Source organism: Triticum urartu, chromosome 5A (assembly GCF_056163025.1).
Source record: "Triticum urartu cultivar PI428250 chromosome 5A, HENAU_Tu73, whole genome shotgun sequence".
NCBI classification, from domain to species: Eukaryota; Viridiplantae; Streptophyta; class Magnoliopsida; order Poales; family Poaceae; genus Triticum; species Triticum urartu.
This window is the reverse complement of record NC_141877.1, coordinates 129,486,035-129,506,631: the sequence shown is the minus strand read 5'-3', so window position 1 is coordinate 129,506,631 and position 20,597 is coordinate 129,486,035. Positions and strand designations below refer to the sequence as shown.

At 46.3% G+C, this 20,597-nt stretch overlaps 1 protein-coding gene across 1 annotated transcript in view; it reads right to left on the bottom strand.

Annotated features, from left to right (window-relative positions):
- Positions 1-1,033: 1,033 nt before the first annotated feature.
- LOC147970562 (uncharacterized) overlaps positions 1,034-20,597 on the bottom strand; it is a 47,479-nt gene continuing 27,915 nt past the window's right edge. The window contains exons 2-3 of the mRNA XM_087523488.1: positions 1,417-2,015; positions 1,034-1,319 (exon numbers count right to left, since the gene is read on the bottom strand). Coding sequence (XP_087379614.1) covers positions 1,034-1,319; positions 1,417-2,015 — 885 coding nt within the window. The remainder of the gene's footprint in view (positions 1,320-1,416; positions 2,016-20,597) is intronic.

The following is a 20,597-nucleotide window of genomic DNA, read 5'->3' as shown; positions in this document are numbered from 1 at the left end:
GAAAGAAAACTAAAAACTAAAACTAAAAGAACACCGAGTGATTATTTTTTGAGAAGTACAAACTCTCTAGTACCATAAGTACCATAAATAAAAAATAAAAATTGCATCAGTTCTGACTCAAGGGACATTAAATTTGCAAAAAAATTGTACCAGTAAAAGTTCGAAGGAAAAAAGCAACTTAATAAATGAAAAAAAATAAAAAGTTCACAACTACAAAAGTTGTACGTTCAAACATGACGTCTCAGATAAGTTTGGGAAAAAACTCAAATAAAAGAAAAGCCCACGGAAATTCAAATGGTAAAAGTTCAAGTCACAAAACGTGAGAAGTTCAAAAACATCGTTGCAAAAAAAGAATTCAAATAAGAAACACACAAAACATTTTATTTTTGAAAAAATATCATTCAATTCAAGATATAAACCATGCAAGTCCGAGGACTATGATACTGTAAACCATTGAAAAGTTACGAGGAAAACCATACCAAAAAAAGAGTAAAGTCTAGTCTGCGAAAACACGATCATTACAAAACCATACAGACATCAGTTCAAGTAGATTTTTTGGAACCATTCAAAATTACTCTGTGAAAAATACCTCCTGAGTACACACATACACATAGATCAGTACGAGTACTCTGTTTTTTCTGACGTGAAAACAATACGAAGGGTCTCACCGTATTTCAAATTATTCTTCATTAGTTGCGAATTTGAGAAAACGTTCAACATGACTAAGTTTCACATTTTCAATAGCTTTGCGTAGAAGTTGAACTGAAATCTTTGGCCTCTTTGAAAGTTTCGCATTTGACAATTCTTTGTGAAATTTCGTGGATAAGCAAATAAGCACTCTGGCAGTAAATGGGTTTGGATTCGTGGACAACAATAATTGATGGATGCAAATAAGCAATCTAGCCCTTTCTCTCAAAAAATAGAAATCGGAAACTAGCTATATACACAATTAAGAAACAAACTGCCTCCTCTGTTTCTTCCCAAATTGGGAAGAACGCAATACAACTAGTACTATGTATAGTATAACTGTGCTCTACTTAGCTGAACGATTAACTCCACACAGCGTCTGCGTCTCCGCCATGCCGCTGTGCTCCCTATCCTCTCGCCACGCTCCAGCATCCGGCGGCTCGATGAGCATCCCCTGCGCCAAGCTCTCATAGTACGACCCGGCAACCATGCCGCCAAACCACTGCTCGTTGTCGAGCTCCAGCAAGTCACCTGACAACATGGAGAACAACGCGCCGCTCGGGATAACAACCGAGTCCTCTGCTGGGCAAGGTACTGGAAGAACAATCTGCTGCCGCCGGAACACTAAATTGCTGTCAAGATTGATAAATTAAGGTGTTTTTTTGCAGGTTCAATCTCTGATTATTTTCTTGTGGGGAATCCAATCTTTGGTTTACCTTGTAAAAGTACCTCCTTCCGGGCTCCAACTCGTTCATGAGGCCATCAAAGACGAAGCCCGGATCCCTCCACCCTACGCCATCGTTCGCCGGCGCGTCGCACATGTGCTTCTGCTCGTACGTCCTCACCTCCGTGCCCACCTCCGTCCAGCCCTTCTCCTCCTCCTTCTCAAGCCCATACCTCATGGCCCTCTTTCTGGTGTACGCGCACATGAACATCACCCGCATCTCGTCGGCCCTATCGGCGAACGTGAGGTGCAACTGCTCGGGCCGCGTGGCCGAGCCCGCGAAAGAGACCTCGCCAGAGTGGAGGACGCGGTGGCGGCCATGGAGGAGCGAGTTACCGTCGTGGTCGACGTGGTGGTAGGAGTACTCTTTGGCAGTACAGCGAAAGTGGCGGAACTGGTAGCGCGCCCGCAGGTTGGGGAGCCATGGGAGGGTGAGCTCTCCACGGCTGTTGCGCCAGGAGGCAGAGCCATTGAGGAAGATGTAGCCGAGAAAGTCGCGGTCGCTGGAGGTAGGGCCTGGGTTGCCAGGAGGGATCGGCCACAAGCATCTTGGTCGACGGCTGGAGTGGCCGGCTGAACAGACGGGGGGAGAGCGGGAGGGGCTCTTATTTGCATTTTTAATAAAATACGATCAGTTCAACGAAAATGACAGAATCAGTACAACCCCTCGAATGCATCAGTTCAAGTAGGGTAACAGAATAATATTCTGTTACGCGAAACAAAATAGCCTTGGGTGAGGAATAGTTATTCTTCACCCCCTCTCTATTTTGACGTCAATGCACCGTATTTTTAGGTTCCGTAAATTTTGTCTTATTTCATACATAAAAAGAGAACGTAAGAAAATATATACTCGTCCTAGAAAATATTTTATGTTACGTAAAATTTTGAACGTAAAACATAGTGTAAAACATACATAAAATGCGATATTTCTGGTCTTATAACGTATTTTTTTGTTTTCTTATATCAAATTTTACGTAATGAATCAATACAAATGTAAATATTTATATTTCAAACGTAATTTATTTATGAAGTGGTCGTAAGATTACCTCATGTGAAAAATAATTTATTCTACACCCTGGGTGATAAATAGTATCACTATATATATATGAGTTTATGTCCTCTACAGCATTCACTTATTGCTATTTCTTCAAGTTGGTTTTCTGCTAAGTGAATGTGATCGGACCCTTCCCCTCTATGCTATACTCAACCCAATCTGCTCACAAATTCTTCATGTGCGTTCTATTTGAAACTTGTTCAAAATCTTCACTGTGTCCTTGTCAGCTGAAGAAATTGCGAACGGAACTTTAAAACCTATCTTATCGAAATTTTCGGTTTTGCCGCTCAAACCGTTCTGCATCCCTCGATACACTTATCCACTCACCCACGATCTAACACGATCTCCACCTCTCACTACGTGGGTGACACATGTCATGCAAATGAGAAGGGTCAGGGGCACGTTCGTCCAATTTCTTCGGGCAAGCAGTTTTTCACCGTGGCTATAAATACCCCTCCTTCCCTTCCTCACTTCTTTTACTCCGCTCGACCTCTCTCTCCAGCTCGAGCTTCTCAAACCCTAGCGCCACCGCTACTTCATCGCCGCCGGTGAGGAAGAGCTTCACTGCCTCGACCTCGTCGCCGACGTACTCGCGCCGACCGCGGACATCTTCACTCCGCCGCCGCCGTAGCCGTCTTCCTCCGCTAAGTTAGGGCATGGAAGATCTGCACAGACGAACTTCACATCTCCTCACTCCAGTTCGTCATGTTCTTCATCCAGGGTAAATAAAAGTTAGTTTTAGTGCCCTCGTTGATTCGAATGATTATCTACAAAATCTTCAAAGGTGTTTTTCTTCATATCTTCACACACTAAACTCCTCACAAGTCATCTGTTCTTGATTCGTTTCTCTAAGCATCATTTTTCTTCAAGATTCCTCAATTGTGTGGATCTTCGATCTATACAACTCTGGAACCTAAGACAAAGAACGCTTAGTGAAAATCTTCAAGACTCATCTGGTCAAATTCCTCAAACCTGTTCATTTTGAAAAACCTTCTGAGAATACATATGACCTCTCCAAATTCCTCGCAACTATACTCTGTTCACAGGTATACATGTCAGCTACTGAATCACTAGGTTCTCATCAACTTAACTCATTTGCAGCGTTCCTCGAAGAAAAGTTGCATACTTCTTCAGAGAATTCGATTGTTGAAATTCCTCAACTGAAGAAAATGGCTGATGGTAAAAGGCCACAGAAGGGAGGAAAGAGGCCTGAGGTAAATACATCGTTTGAGATCGCTGATGACATATATGCTGGGTACTGCACACTTACTGAGGAAACCAAGAATGAGCGCAAAGTGCGCATTCAGAAAATAGAGAGGAGATGGGCAAGAGAATGGAGGGAGTACAGATATGTCACTCCTAAGTATATGAAGAAATTCGCACTCAATCCTCCATGCCCAAGAGCTCCATTGGCACCTGGCCAAATTGTTGATCCCACCAGCCTCAAGCGCGGTGAGGACTATCCTAATGAATGGGCCAAGCGCCAAGCCAAGCTGGCTAAGCAAGCCAGAGAAGCAGTGAGGAAATTTAATGAAGACTCTGCTGCTACTGCTGCTGCCTCTGCTGAGGCCTTTGCTGTCAAGCCAAAGAAGGCTATGTCAAAGAAGCCTGCGTGCAAGCCAAGTGCTTCACCAACAATGCCCTCAAGGCCAAGTTCCTCAGCAATGCCCTCACGGCCAGAATCCTCAAAGCCCTTACGGCAAATTCCTCATGCTGCTCCTGTTCCTCCAAAGTCCTCAGCTCCTCCGCCAAAGCCTTCAGCTGTTCCGACTAAATCCTCAGCACCTGTGCATCTCGCTTCGTGCCAAAGGACTGCCAGCATCTCCATTGCCTTAGGTGTCTCAGCTAGTTCCTCAGCTGCACCAAGTTCCTCAGCTGGCCCCTCACTACTAAAGACAAAGGCCACTGCTAGACGAGGTCCACGCCCAAGTCCTCAAAAGAAGCAAGTCGCTTTCCAAGTGCCGTATGATGAAGACGAAGCTGATGATGATGAACTTGCAGAAATCATCAGAGATAGGCAAGTCAGGGCCGCTAGAGCCAAAGGATCAGAGGTGCCACTGCTTTTGGATCCCAAGCTGATCCTCGACTACATTGATGATTGGCACAAGGACCCCAACACTCCCTTGCCTGACTTCAAGCTGACTCCTGGCCAAAGTCACATGCTGACCCACTTCATTCAAGAAGAAAAGTGGAAATTTGAGAAGGCCAGGAAGATCAAGAAAGCGCAGTACAAGAAAGAGGGCTATCTGAAGAAAAACGTTGTCTCTATGACAACTGAAGAACTTGTCACTACTCAGACTGAGATTAAGAAACTCAGTGATGACTTTGAAGCATATCGCGCTGATTGGCCTGGAGCCAAGGTTCGTTTTGTGAAACTTGCGGATAACTTCACTTCCAATGTTGCAGCCCCAACACAACAGGAAATTCCTCAGGCTGAAGCATCTGCTCAGCCGACTGAAAAATATGCCAGCACCGCTGATGAAAATCAGGCTGCTGAAGAAAATGTGAGTTCCAGGGCTAATGACTGCACTCCAACCGCTGAAGAAATTGCCAGGGCATCCACTTGTGGTGCGCCTGAAGAAACTGAAGAAATCAGGGCAACTGCATCAGTTGTGCTTGAAGAAAATCAACCAGATTCCTCAGCTGCTCCTGCACCAACTTCAACTCCAATCCTTCCATCTGCATCAGATGTGAAGAAGACCAAGGCTGCAGAGCGTGCTGCAGTGAAGAAAAGGAAAGCATCAGCTGCTTCAGATTCTTCAGCTCCGAAGAAAATGAAGCCTATGACAAGTTCATCTGCACATCCGATTGATGTTGTTCCCATCTCAACCAGGACATCAAAGGGCCTTGTTCCTTTTGATGAAGAATATGTGATCCCCAGCGGATCTGATGAAGAAACTCATTCTGCTGCCTCGTCTGAACCATTGGATGAAGAAATTGAAGTGGATGCGATCCCTTCAACACCTATCATCTCCTCGCCTATGCCTCAGTTCACAGCTAAAGAGGCTGGCGTTGAAGAAATGGAAGATGATGATGTGGACATTGGCTGCTCCACACCCATCATCAGTGATGAATTCTGGGAAAGTCAGCATCCAAACTCTCCAATGTTCACTCCTCTACAGCAAATTCCTCAGTCCCCCACACAAACTGTTCACATGGGATCTGAAGAAACTCATCCCACTGCATCTGTCCATGAGGAAATTCCAGCCACTAGCGTTGATGAAACCGCTGCTGCACAACCAACTACGCAGACTGCCACTGAGGAGGAACCAGAAATTCCTCAGCCTGAAGAACCTGCGATTGAGATTCCTGAAGTCGTGATGCAACTCACTGACACCCCTCTGCCGAAGCCAAAGGATAGATTCTCACGCAAGCAAAAGTTCAAGGCTGATGATTTCTTCGGCGAGCATGTATTCTTCGAAGATTACAACCCATATGACTCTGCTCGCATTAGGAAGAGGCGTTTCTGGACTGCCAGTCAAGCAAATTTCTATTCCTCAGTGTTGTTCAACAAGGAGAAGATTTTCTACCATGAGCATATTCCTCACGTGGATATGGAATCTCTGCCGTGCTTCGCACCAGTCCTCAGTGTTCTTCATGACGCTGGGCTACTCAACTTTTGCTCTGACATCTGCGATTGGAATGAGGAACTGATTCTTCAATTCTATGCAACGCTGCACATCACCGGAGATGCTAAAGATGTGAATTCATGGGTGCTGGACTGGATGTCTGAAAACACTCACTACACTGCACCAGCCTCTGAATTGCTTCGTGCTCTACCACTCAGTCCTCCCCTTGAAGAAGCTCGCTGCATCTACAGTGAACCTGAGCTCACACATCATTACGTGCAGGTGCTGATGAAACCTTTGAAGCCAGGTCAAGCACCAAGAACCAAATTCCTCGTGAAGGAATTGCTGTACGTGCCCAGAACTGTCTATCGTATTCTTACGAGGATAATCAGTCCTATCAAAGGCCACGACTCATCTGATGAGGAAATTGTTGGCATCATGAAGAATCTGGTATTCAACATCGTTCATGTCATTCCTGTCAATTATCACGATTTCTTCATGAGGACCATGGCCAATGTTGCACTGTCTCCGTTTGAGCTGAAGCCTTATGCACCTTGGATCATGAGATTCCTCAGGACAAGGTCTTCGGTCAACTACAAAGCTGATTTCCAGAATCATCTCAGCTACTTGGCCCCAATTGAAGTCCTCAAGCAGACATATTCCTTAGTTGATGGAAAGGGCAAGGCACCAGCTGTAATTTATGAAGGCATTCGTCCATTGGATGGTCAGTTTCGCAAAGCTGCATCTTATTCCACCAATGATGACTCTGCCACACATGACTCTGCCAATGCACCTAATTAAGTCCACTCCTCAAGCCACTGCTCCGCGCGTGATGACTGACCGTGAACTTCTGCTTAGTCTTCACCAGAAGCTGGATCGAAATCATAAATGGGTTAAGCGTCAGTTTGGTTCACTTCTTCACAACATGACTGCCACACACAATGGAGTGAAGAAAAACCACTACTACCTCCATCAAGTCTTCAGTCGCACCTGGGCAATCCTGTCACATCTGTATGGTGAAGAAGATCTGAAGAACATGGGTCTTAATGAAGATTTTGACTGGTCTGCACCTCCACCGAAGAAATTCAAGAAGGTCAAGGTTCCTTCTCTGGTGGCCAGCTCATATTCTTGATCGCGCGACACTGATGAACATGAAGATTTGGACGACACTGCGGCAGGACCTACATCAACAAACGACCCCAACAACGCTGGCGCTCCTTCATCAACATGATTATCTTCAGGGGCGTTAGTCCTCATTTTTGATCCTTTTGGTCATTCGATGACAAAGGGGGAGAAATATGAGTTAGTCTTCAAGCGGGTCTACTATATGGGTGTTTTTTGCTAAGTTACAACTCTCATTCTTCTAAAACTTTATTGGATCGAGTTGTAATCTTAAACCCGATGGTGCCCTGATACTTTTGATGCACTGTGCTCTGATACTCTTGATGCACTATTCTGCATGCTTATTCCTTGTTAATATTATTGCACGCATGCTGAATTTCATCAGGCACCATATTTCATCATACATTTCAAATTCTTCATATTATATGTTAAATGCGTGTATGAATTACAAGATATATGGGAAGATCTCCATGATTCAACTCTTCAAGTGTGCATTGCATCAAAAGCAAATTCCTCACTATGCACATCTTCAGGGGGAGTTCTTATATATCTTGCAATCAAATTCCTCAATATCAGTATTTACACTTCATATGTTTATCCCCGTTGAAAACTTAACCTATATTGTCATCAATCACCAAAAGGGGGAGATTGTAAGTGCATCTAGTGCCCCTTAGTGATTTTGGTGTATTGAAGACTTATAGGTTAAGGGACTAATGCGTGTGTGAGTGTACACAGGTCTATAAGTCTATGAGGAGTTTGATATTTACAGGAAAAGTCGACGCCTAAAAATGAATATCTTCGACTGAAGATTTTGGTATTTCTGAAGACTTGGAAAGTGAAGAAATTGGTGGGTCCGTGAAGACTTGATATTCATGCGAGAAATATGAAGCTTGAAGACTTTCGTTTTCATAGTTTTGTTTTTCTCTTTCTTGAGTCATAGGAAACACCGTACTGTTAAAGGGGGTCGAGGAAATACTAAGGAAAAATTTCCATGTGATGCTCAACTCAAATCCTACACCTACCAATCCCTTCGAGTGAAGCCATTGGAAATCTCATATAGTTCAGTCAATTTCTTCAGTGACAGAGACGAAGTTATTCTGGTCTCTAAGGAATTTGTCCTGACTAAGGAGTTAGGAATTCTCCAGTGCGGATTGCCTACACAGTGAGGAACATGATAGCCCTGACGATTTTGCTACTCAAAATTCCGACCGTTGCTGTGCTATGCGCCAGCTGTCCCAAAATATCTATCCACCTAATGGTCATATCATTGAAGGGCATTTATGTCTTATCATGTCGGGCTGCTCCCTAGGCTATAAATAGCCGCCCCCTACAACCACTAGCTAGTTGGCTGCTCCGAGAGAAACTGACACTTGTCATTTGAGAGCAACCCATCCTCCGAGGAGTTTGAGCGAAAATCATCAAGTGAGGAAAAACCAGAAACCCAAAACCCAAACACCTACAAACCCCAAGTGATTGAGCATCACTGAAGAGATTGATCCCGAGTGGATCCGACGCTTGTTACCTTTGAAGACTGTGCTTCTTCCAAACGGTTAGGCGTCATGGTCTAGAGCATCCAAGAGGAATAGTGGATCGCCGAGTGACCAAGTTTGTGAAGGTTTGGAAGTCGCCTGAAGACTTACCACAAGTGATTGGACGAGGTCTGTGTGACCTTAGTTCAAGGAGAATACGGTGAGGACTGGGTGTCTTGGACTAAGTGTCCTTGACTGGGTGTCCGGGACTGGGTGTCCTCGAGTTTAAATACTCAGCCGCTCCAACCAGACGTACAACTAAGACAACAGTTGGAACTGGTCTACCAAATCATTGTCTTCATCGAGCTTACTGGTTTTATTTCCTCAACCTTTTCATTTCCTCATAACTGTGCTGTATGTATGTTCATATCTGTGTTTGAAGACTTTGACTGAAGACTTTCTCAATTTCCTCAGTTCAATTTCTTCAGTCTGTTTGTCTTCATCCCGAGTTATCCTGTGATTACGCTTCCTGTACTCTGTGCCTGTCTTCATTTCATCATGATGACTATGCTTGTATTCTGTTGTGTTTACTTTTGAGTACTTATTCCGCTGCTAGTTGTTCTTCGCTAAGGAATTTCCTCACCAGCAAATTCCTTAGTGAAGAATTTCATAAAAATCGCCTATTCACCCCCACTCTAGTCGATATAACGCACTTTCACCCATTGATGTTCATGGCAGTGCGACCGCACGAAACCATCACTACAAAAAAGACACATTCGTGACATTTTGGGCCGAACGAATTTTTTTCCTGTCATACTTATGACACTTCTGTGACAATAATTGTGAAAAAACACGGTATCATCATAGATGTGGTGGGGTCCTACTTCTATGACAAAAAATCATGACAGAAAATGGGCTTTTCATCCTGGGCGGGCCGGAGACGCAGCTGCATGACATTCTTTGGGTCGTCCATGACGGAATAAACCGTGGTAGAAGCGAGGGCGAGGAAAATATCGGGGTGTTCCCGGTTACGGTGGGTGGTCGGGGCCAAGCGATGCGCGTTTCTCTCGTACATGCGCGTGCGTGGGTGCGAGGCGTTGGGCTCTAACTGAACCCGAGTGATTGCACTACAGGCTACGTGTTACTGAACCCGAGTGATCGATCGATGGCTGTTAACTGAACCCGATCGAGCGATTCCTTCACTACTGCTGCTAACTGAAGCCGATCGATGCTGCCTCTGGATGAACAGTGAGCGTTGGGGGTGGGGTTGGATGAACAGTTCTCGGTGGGGGTGGATGAACAGGACCCCGTGGTGTTGCCTCTGGATGAACAGTACCCTGATCGATCGAGCCAATTGGGGCTGGATGAACAGGATCCCGTGGAGGGCAGGATGAACAGGACCACACCGTGGAGGACAGGATGAACAGGACCACCCCATGGAGGGCAGGATGAACAGTAGCCCGTGGAGGGGTGGTTGAACAGGAGCCCGTGGAGAGGGCTGGTTGAATAGTAGCCGGTGGAGTTGTTGGGTTTCATAGTAATTTCAAAATTTTTCCTACGCACACGCAAGATCATGATGATGCATAGCAACGAGAGGGGAGAGTGTTGTCTATGTACCCTTGTAGACCGCAACGGAAGCGTTGACGCAACGTAGAGGAAGTAGTCGTACGTCTTCCGATCCGACCGATCCAAGCACCGTTACTCCGGCACCTCCGAGTTCTTGGCACACGTACAACTCGATGACGCTCCCCGGGCTCCGATCCAGCAAAGCTTCGGGGATGAGTTTCGTCAGCACAACGGCGTGGTGACAATGATGATGTTCTACCGACGCAGGGCTTTGCCTAAGCACTACTACGATATGACCGAGGTGGAATATGGTGGAAGGGGGCACCGCACACGGCTAAGGAACGATCACGAAGATCAACTTGTGTGTCCTAGGGTGCCCCCTGCCTCCGTATATAAAGGATCCAAGGGGGGGGGGGTGCGGCCGGCTTAGAGGAGGCGCGCAGGAGGAGTCCTACTCCTACCGGGAGTAGGACTCCCCTCCCGTTCCTTGTCCAACTAGGAGAGGTGGAGGGAGAGAAGGAAAGGGGGGGGGGCGCCGCCCCTCCCTCCTTGTCCAATTCGGACTAGGGGGAGAGGGGGCGCGCGGCCTGCCATGGCAGCCCCTTCCTCTTCTCCACATTAGGCCCATAAGGCCCATTAACCCCCCGGGGGGTTCCGGTAACCCCCCGGTGCTTCGGTTTTATCCGAAACTTCCCCGGAACCCTTCCGGTGACCGAATATAGTCATCCAATATATGAATTTTTATGTGTCAACCATTTCGAGACTCCTCGTCATGTCCATGATCACATCCGGTACTCCGAACTAACTTCGGTACATCAAAATGCATAAACTCATAATAACTGTCATCGTAGCGTTAAGCGTGCGGACCCTACGGTTCGAGAACAATGTAGACATGACTGAGACAAATCTCCGGTCAATAACCAATAGCGGGACCTGGATGCCCATATTGGCTCCTACATATTCTATGAAGATCTTTATCGGTCAGACCGCATAACAACATACGTTGTTCCCTTTGTCATCGGTATGTTACTTGCCCGAGATTCGATCGTCGGTATCCAATACCTAGTTCAATCTCGTTACCGGCAAGTCTCTTTACTCGTTCCGTAATACATCATCTCACAACTAACTTATTAGTTGTAATGCTTGCAAGGCTTATGTGATGTGCATTACCGAGAGGGCCCAGAGATACCTCTCCGACAGTCGGAGTGACAAAACCTAATCTCGAAATACGCCAACCCAACATGTACCTTTGGAGACACCTGTAATACTCCTTTATAATCACCCAGTTACGTTGTGACGTTTGGTAGCACCCAAAGTGTTCCTCCGGTAAACTGGAGTTGCATAATCTCATAGTTATAGGAACATGTATAAGTCATGAAGAAAGCAATAGCAGCATACTAAACGATCGGGTGCTAAGCTAATGGAATGGGTCATGTCAATCAGATCATTCACTTAATGATGTGATCCCGTTAATCAAATAACAACTCCTTGTTTATGGTTAGGAAACATAACCATCTTTGATTAATGAGCTAGTCAAGTAGAGGCATACTAGTGACACTTTGTTTGTCTATGTATTCACACATGTATTATGTTTCCGGTTAATACAATTCTAGCATGAATAATAAACATTTATCATGATATAAGGAAATAAATAATAACTTTATTATTGCCTCTAGGGCATATTTCCTTCAGGAGTAGCGCGCGGTGGAGGTTGGATGAATAGGAGCCCATGGATGAACAGTCGCAGGTGGAGGCTGGAGGAGGTCGACGGTGGATGAACAGTAGCCCGTGGAGGCTGGAGGGAGTCGATGGTGGAGATGAACAATATCCCGTGGAGTCCCATTTTGCGGTACGCCACACCCCTCCCGATGAACAGGACCCCCGTTTCGACCATAGCGCTCCAACACAAGCCCGTTTCCTCCGTTTTACGGTATGCCACACCCCTCCCGATCAACAGGACCCCCGTTTCGACCCTAGGAGGTCCGTTTCCTCCGTTTTGCGGTACGCCAGACCCCTCCCGATGAACAAGATCCCGTTTCAAACGTGGCCGGTCGAACACAAGGCAGTTTCCTCTATTCTGCGGTACGTCAGGCCTCATTTCCATCGGCTGTTCCGTCCAAGCCCTCCCGATGAACACGACGACGTATTCCATTCCGACCCAGCCGGTTGGCTCCCCATGAACACGACGACGACTGATGTCTACTACACAACCTTCTTCATGTAGACGTTGTTGGGCCTCCAAGTGCAGAGGCTTGTAGGACAGTAGCAAATTTCCCTCAAGTGGATGACCTAAGGTTTAGCAATCCGTAGGAGGCGTAGATGAAGATGGTCTCTCTCAAGCAACCCTGCAACCAAAGAACAAAGAGTCTCTTGTGTCCCCAACACACCCAATACAATGGTAAATTGTATAGGTGCACTAGTTCGGCGAAGAGATGGTGATACAAGTGTTATATCGATGGTAGATAAATGTTTTTGTAATATGAAAATATAAAAACAGCAAGGTAACTAATGATAAAAGTGAGCACAAACAGTATTGCAATGCTAGGAAACAAGGCCTAGGGTTCATACTTTCACTAGTGCAAGTCCTCTCAACAATAATAACATAATTGGGTCATATAACTATCTCTCAACATGCAACAAAGAGTCACTCCAAAGTCACTAATAGCGGAGAACAAACGAAGAGATTATGGTAGGGTACGAAACCACCTCAAAGTTATTCTTTCCAATCAATCCGTTGGGCTATTCCTATAAGTGTCACAAACAGCCCTAGAGTTCATACTAGAATAACACCTTAAGACACAAATCAACCAAAACCCTAATGTCACCTAGATACTCCAATGTCACCTCAAATATCCATGGGTATGATTATACGATATGCGTCACACAATCTCAGATTCATCTATTCAACCAACACATAGAACCTCAAAGAGTGCCCCAAAGTTTCTACCGGAGAGTCAAGACAAAAACGTGTGCCAACCCCTATGCATAGATTCCCAAGGTCACGGAACCCGCAAATTGATCACCAAAATATACATCAAGTGGATCAATAGAATACCCCATTGTCACCACGGGTATCCCACGCAAGACATACATCAAGTGTTCTCAAATCCTTAAAGACTCAGTACGATAAGATAACTTCAAAGGAAATCTCAATCCATTACAAGAGAGTAGAGGGGGAGAAACATCATAAGATCCAACTATAATAGCAAAGCTCGCGATACATCAAGATCGTGCCACCTCAAGAACACGAGAGAGAGAGAGAGAGAGAGAGATCAAACACATAGCTACTGGTACATACCCTCTGCCCCGAGGGAGAACCACTCCCTCCTCATCACGAAGAGCACCGGGAGGATGAAGATGGCCACCGGAGAGGGATTTCCCCTCCGGCAGGGTGCCGGAACGGGTCTAGATTGGTTTTCGTTGGCTACGGAGGCTTCTAGCGGCGGAACTCCCAATCTATTGTGCTCCCCGATTGTTTTATGGTATATGGGTATATATAGGAGGAAGAAATACATCAGGGAGCCACGAGGGGTCCACGACGGTGGAGGTCGCGCCCCTGCCTCGTGGCTTCCTCGTTGATCCCCTGACGTGCACTCCAAGTCTCCTGTTTTGCTTTCTTTCCAAAAATAACTTTTCCGAAGGTTTCATTCCGTTTGGACTCCGTTTGATATTCCTTTTATGTGAAACACTGAAACAAGGGAAAAATAGAAACTGGCACTTGGCTCTGGGTTAATAGGTTAGTCCCAAAAATCATATAAAATAGCATATAAATGCATGTAAAACATCCAAGGTTGATAATATAATAGCATGGAATAATCAAAAATTATAGATACGTTGGAGACATATCAACGACGATGTTTCTCCGTTCCAACCCAACCATGTAGACGAGCCCTAGCCGTACATACGCGCGAGTAGGTGTTCGAGACCCCGCCCGTATGTACGTACGTGGCCGTATTTACTTTCTTGCACCCTGGCCGATGTACGTACGTGTGCATGCTACGTGCGCGCCTCTACTACGACATGTGCGTGCCTCTACATCAACCATTATGTACGTACACGTTCGCGACCAGAATGACAACGCTACGTACGCTTCGACCAGGTGCCTCCCGACTGTCAGGCACTTCCTTGCGCGCGAAGATGTAGCTAGTGGGTCCTAGCAGTCAGGGGGGCGAATCATTTTTTTGCCCGGACACACTTCCTTGCATGCGAAGATGTAGCTGGTGGGTCCCAACAGTCAGGGGGAAACATTTTTTTCGCGAAATACGGTGGCCCGTCCGGTGGGTCCCTGTTGTCAAGTGGAGGAATATTTATTCTGCGTGTAATAAGGAGGCACTTCCTTGCTGCGGCCGTGGACCCAGCTGTCAGCCTCTCCACGTACAGTACTCTTCCGATGAAATTCATTCCTTGACAACGTTAACCACGCCGCACCGAGAGCACCAGGGCGGTGGACCACGGTGAGGCCTAGGAAGGGGACGACATGGAGCCGGGGAAGATGCGGCAGTGGAAGCCCGCGCGGAGAGGAGTACGAGGGTTCACTGGTTCGGCTGTGGTGTGAGGTTGCCATCGCCGCAGGGCCTGGACAGCGGTGGGAATAGTAGGGGGCGGTGAGGCCTCCGCGGCAGCACAACCGGCCACGGGAGGCAGGAGCATGTGGCACAACCAGCGCTGCTTTGGGCGTTTGGAGCAAGAAGACCAGAGCTTGAAGAAGCACTACGGTCGTTGGATGGACATCGTACGGTCACTTGAGATCAAACCGTGCATATTGACTAAGTTGACAAAGCCCTCCATCCCCGTTAACTTAGTAGGCCCACAAGTCAGCCTCCCACTATATTGGGTCCCAGCTAGCAGGGGGAGTATTCTTTTTTTGTGTGTAATAAGGAGGCACTTCCTTGCGTGCGAAGATATAGCTGGTGGGTCCAAGCTGTCAACGGCGGTAACGTTTTTTTCGCGAAATACAAAGGCCCTTTCGGTGGGTCCTAGATGTCAGGTGGAGGAATAATTATTTTGCGCGTAATAAGGAGGCATTTTCTTGCGTGCGGCCATGACCTAGCTGTCAGCCTCTCCACGTACAGTCCACTTCAGATGCATGTCGGTCGTTGACCACGTTGACCAGGCCACGTCGAGAGCACCAGTGCGGTGGACGACGACGAGGCCTAGGAAGGGAACGACACGGAGCCAAGAAAGACTAGGCAGTTGTTTCCCACGCGGAGGAGAGTACGACTGTACAAGGGTTTACTGGTTCGTCTGCCGTCGCCGGGGAATAACAGCAAGTGTGGGTGAGTAGAGGGATGGCTAGGCCATCGATGGGAGTACGGTGGGGCGGTGAGGCCTGCACGGCAGCACAGCCGGCCGCGGGGAGGAGAGAGCAGGCAGTCCCGCCGGCGCTTGTTTGAGTGACTGGAGCAGGAAGGCAGAGATTGAAGAAGCACAACGGACGTTGGATGGACATCCAACAGTCACTGCTTGTGCGTCAACCTTTTTTTAGGAAAGCCTCAAATATGTGGAAAACATCATACATCCCATCTGCCATTATTTCTAATAATTTATAGCCCATTTGCTAATTCTTAAGTTTTTTCTGGAGACCATATTCTTTTTGTTAGCATTACAACCCATATTGTGGCCACGGTTAAACAATTATACGAAATTTTGCATATTTCGATGCGGTCCGAACTATTTTTAATCCCGAAATTTCGAGTCACGTTCAAACTGATTTTAAAAATAAATATATATCAATATAAAATCCAACAAATTGTCCACGCATAAAAATCAATGCAATTTAAAATCTCAAAATGATAAAAAAGAAATTTGAAACTAATTGCCAGTTTGATGTGTTTTAAAAATGTACAATCCATTTCTCATTACTGATAGGCCATATTCTCGGCCAGCTGAATGAAAGCTCTCCTCGTCTTGAAAGATTTGCAGCCCAACAGGCCTGACAAAGCGACTTACTTGGCAAATCACAAAAAAACTGGGTTGTGATCATGGACCGAACTGTCAGCCTCTCCACGTACAGTACTCTTCCGATGGAAGACGGTCGTTGACCACATTGACCACGCCGCGTCGAGAGCACCAAGGCTGTGGATGACGACGAGGCCTAGGAAGGGGATAACGTGGAGCCGGGGAAGACACCGCAGTGGATGCCCACGCGGAGAGGAGGACGAGGGTTCACTGGTTCGGCTGCGGTGTGAGGCTGCCGTCGCCGCAGGGCCTGGCTAGCGGTGGGAGTAGTAGGGGGCGATGAGGCCTTAACGGCAGCACAGCCGGCCATTGGAGGCAGGAGCAGACGGTCTCGCCAGCACTGGTTTGGGCCGCTGGTGCAATAAGAGCAGCGATTGAAGAAGCAACATGACCGTTCGATTCAAATCCAATGGTTACTGCTCCTAGAATCGTCCGTTGACTAAGTTGACAAGCCCTGCGTATGCATCAACTTAGTAGGCCCACAGGTCAGCCTCCCAACCGGTGTGCCCCAGATGTCAGTGGGAGGAATCATTTTTTTCGCGTAATAAGGAGGCAGTTGATTGCATGCGGCCAGGCCAGCGGAGGGAGTAGGGTGGGCCGGGGAAGCCTGCGCGGCATCACAGCGGGCCACAAGAGGAGGGAGCAGGCAGTCCCGCCGGTGCTAGTTTAGGCGGCTGGAGTAGAAAGATCAGAGATTGAAGAAGCACATCGGCCGTTGGATGGACATCCAACAGTCACTGCTGCTAGAATCGTGTGTTGACTGACAAAGCCTTGCGTAAACAAGTCAGCCTCGAAATCTGTGGCGTGTACAGCCCATTTGCTATTATTTTTATAATTTTTACTCATTTTCTAATTCATATGGAATTTATTGCAGCCCGTTTTCCATTTTTAGTATTGCTGCCCATTTTCTGGTCAGTACCAGGATTAAAAAGTTAACTAAATATGTGGGAAATTTTGAAAATTCGCAAATTTTTACTGGGGAACAAAATATTCTTAATCCAAAAATTAGCAGCCATACTAAAACAAATTTAAAAATAAATTAATACTATGTCATGTTAAATTCAATGAAATACATATAAGATATCAGTAAATAACAAAAACAAAAAAGAAATTAATATCCCATTTGCTATAATTTTTTTGGAATTTTCAACCCCTTTTGATATTACTTTTAACAGACACTGACCATACTCTTTGGCCAGGCCGGAATGCATCCCTCCCCGTCTTGAAAGATTTGCAGGCTAGTAAGTCGGAGAAAACAAATAGGCCTAACTTGGGTATTCTTGAAAAAGAAATACCGGGCTACCTATTTTTCCAAAGAAAAAACCGCTGGGCTGGTCATATTGTTAGACGGGCCACAGAGACCGCACAACCCAGCTTATAGCCTGCTCCTCCGAATTACTACTAAAAAAAGTTGTGCAATTCTGTCGTTAATTGACTATACGTTGAAAATGATGTGGGTCCCAGATATCAGCATGGTGGATTAGAGTAAAAAAACGAGGGGTTCATCTGAGTAGTAAAAGAGGCGCTTGCTTGTGTTCGGGAGTGACCTGGTGGGTCCGTACTGTCATACTCACAACTACAGTCCTCTCCTGATTCACTATGTTGACCAGGACCGTTTCAAAAAAAAAAACTATGTTGACAGGGCCGGACGGCGGTGCCGCGGCGAGCGCACCAAGGCGGAGGATAAAGTGGTGCCGCCAATGTGCTGGGCTAGGTTGGACATTCTTATTGAAAAATAACAATGGACCGAATCTATTTACGACGTTGACTACGATTTGCATGGGTCCGCTGGTTGCAGGAAGAAAATGCTGGGAGGAAGAAGACTGGTCGCTATCTTTGCCGAAGAATAATATCGACTGAATGTAACGACACTATCATAGGAAATAATATCCTCCTGTTAAATCTTGAATTTAAAGAACTGGTGCATGAGCATTTAGCTTTATTTATTTATTTACTTATTTATGTTTAGGGGACCATGACCATGTACCTGGGCCGGATTCATGTGAGAGCCTCCCTTCCAGTTAATTCCGGGCTACTCTATTGGGCCTTCATCAGTGGGCTGCATGTTATCAACAAGTGGAAAATGTGTTCCGTACGAAAAATAGTATGTGCTACGTGTGGTACGGGGCACTAAAGGATCGAGCCATGCAACGACTTCCAAAACATTGTGTTTGTTGTTCTAACAACACATTTATTCAACCAACAGACGAAATATACCACTGATTATACATTGAAAACAACAGCTGCAGCAACCAGGGCTGGGGGTGCAGCAGAAGCAGTAAGCAGGCCAGAAGAGTGAAGACGCAGCTCTCTCTTCCAAACCAAACATCAGCCATCATTACAAAAGGGCTACCAAAAAAGAACAAGTGTGTGCATAAACTAAATAAAGATCCTACTACACCAAGTGTACGCATCTAACTAACTAGCTCAGTTAGACGTTACTATTTATTAAGCTGTGGAGATTGACTGATGGCTTGAACCAGATGGGTGCCTGACGGGGGAAACTCCAGCCAGCAGGTCAAAGTCTGATACTTGCGACCCTCTCTCCTACTTTGGGCTACAGAGCGTGGTGGCACATATCAGGGTATGGTGCATGCAGAGACTCATGGTACGTTGTGTACACACAGTTTTGCTTGATGAACGAAACCACGCTGACATCATGATCCTTTCCGTCAGTTATCTACTGGTTAATCGGATAATTCAGTCTGACAAACAGAGAGTGTGTACCAAGGCTACTTACCAACCTTGAGTCAAAAATTCCTGAAGGCCCAGAGAAGCTGGGATCCTGCTGAAAGACCTTGCAGTGAATGTGATTGTATTCCGCGAAACAACATGTCCGGTACGTGCGAATGATTGCCGTCGTCTGATCGAGCCAGGAACCACCTGCAACTGCCTTGCCGCTTTTCTTTAAAAGGTTCTGGGATTAGGAAGGGTAGGGACACCAGGCGGCCTACAACATCATATCAAGTTGGAGTCAAATAACCCACAAAAAAGTTGGAGTCAAATAAAAAAGGGCTCTTGATGTAATCAATCTTAAGAACAACATGTTATGAGCATGAATATTTTTTCAGTAAATGTTGACAGTAATATAAGCAAGCCATCATGATATCATAGGAAAGTATCATAAAAAAAGTTGGATTCAAATAAAAAAGGGCTCTTTGATGTAGTCAATCTTAAGAACAGCATGTTATGAGCATGAATATTTTTTTAGTAAATGTTGATAGTAATATAAGCAAGACATCATGATATCATAGGAAAGTAACATACTGCTGTAACAGCCGTTTGTAGCGATGATTGGAGTAGGCCAGCAATACGTCCAACCATAGAAGGAGTCGACTGTGTAAATGAAGCCCTTGTGTTCAATGGCATCAAAGAACCATGGAGGATGTATGATCCTGTGATGGACGTGCATATTTATCCACTTACCGCAGTGACCTGTTAGATAGGCGAGACCGCGGTTGAAGAACACAATTAGCCTAAAGTCTTTATAATTCGCAGATCTTGTGGGCACTTGGCATATTACAACCTTGAGCAAATCAAACTTGGTATCATGTTGGCTACTTAAGATTCCGAGTATTCTGGGCCGCGGTGCCAAAGCAGTGCAGTGTTAATCGAAGGAAGGGGGATCAATCGCCGGGTGTAGACCTCCACAAGAATCTAGCTGCCGCGACCGTCGACGAGCACCATCCAAGACGTGTTCATGCCGATCCAGTACATACAGTTAATGTAGTTGAGGGTGACGAGGATCGGATCACAGTCAAGGGGGTTGATGCTTGCCACCCTACGATCTTTATGCTGCGTGACACGTCGTTTCTGATGATCATGCGACATCAACAATCAAGGAGCTGGCTTAAAAAGCTCCGGCCTGAGGGCTTTGAGTAAACGGTACAACCACGATGAGCATGCGGCATGGTACTGAGATTGTCCACACGCGAAACAATGAGCTTGATTACCTCTGTGGGGAGTGAATTCCAGCCACTCTTTCGGCGGACGCTGCTCGGTTCTGCCATTGTTAGTGCTTCGGTTTCAGACGAGGGGGGGGGGAGGCGCCTTAGCGGGGATGGAAGATTGGACGAGGGGGAGGCACCTTAGCAGGGATGGAAGAGCAGACAAATATGGAGAAGCGAATATGTGCTGCGGGAAGTGGACAGGTGATGTGACTACAGCACGACGGTTGACTTACGAGACACATACCAGTAGCGTAGGGTCATATCGAAGTCAGACAACTGGCTTGAGTGATCATAGTACTGGTACTCCCTATAGTACCTGCTACTATGCCCTAACTTGCTTGAGTAGAGTAGTAGTGGAGTAGGAGTCGCTGGAGGATCAGCGCCGCCTGCTAGTCTCGGAGGAGGACTGAGGGAGTCCTGGATTAGGGGGTGTTCGGATAGCCGAACTATACCTTCAGCCAGACTCCTGGACTATGAAGATGCAAGATTGAAGACTCC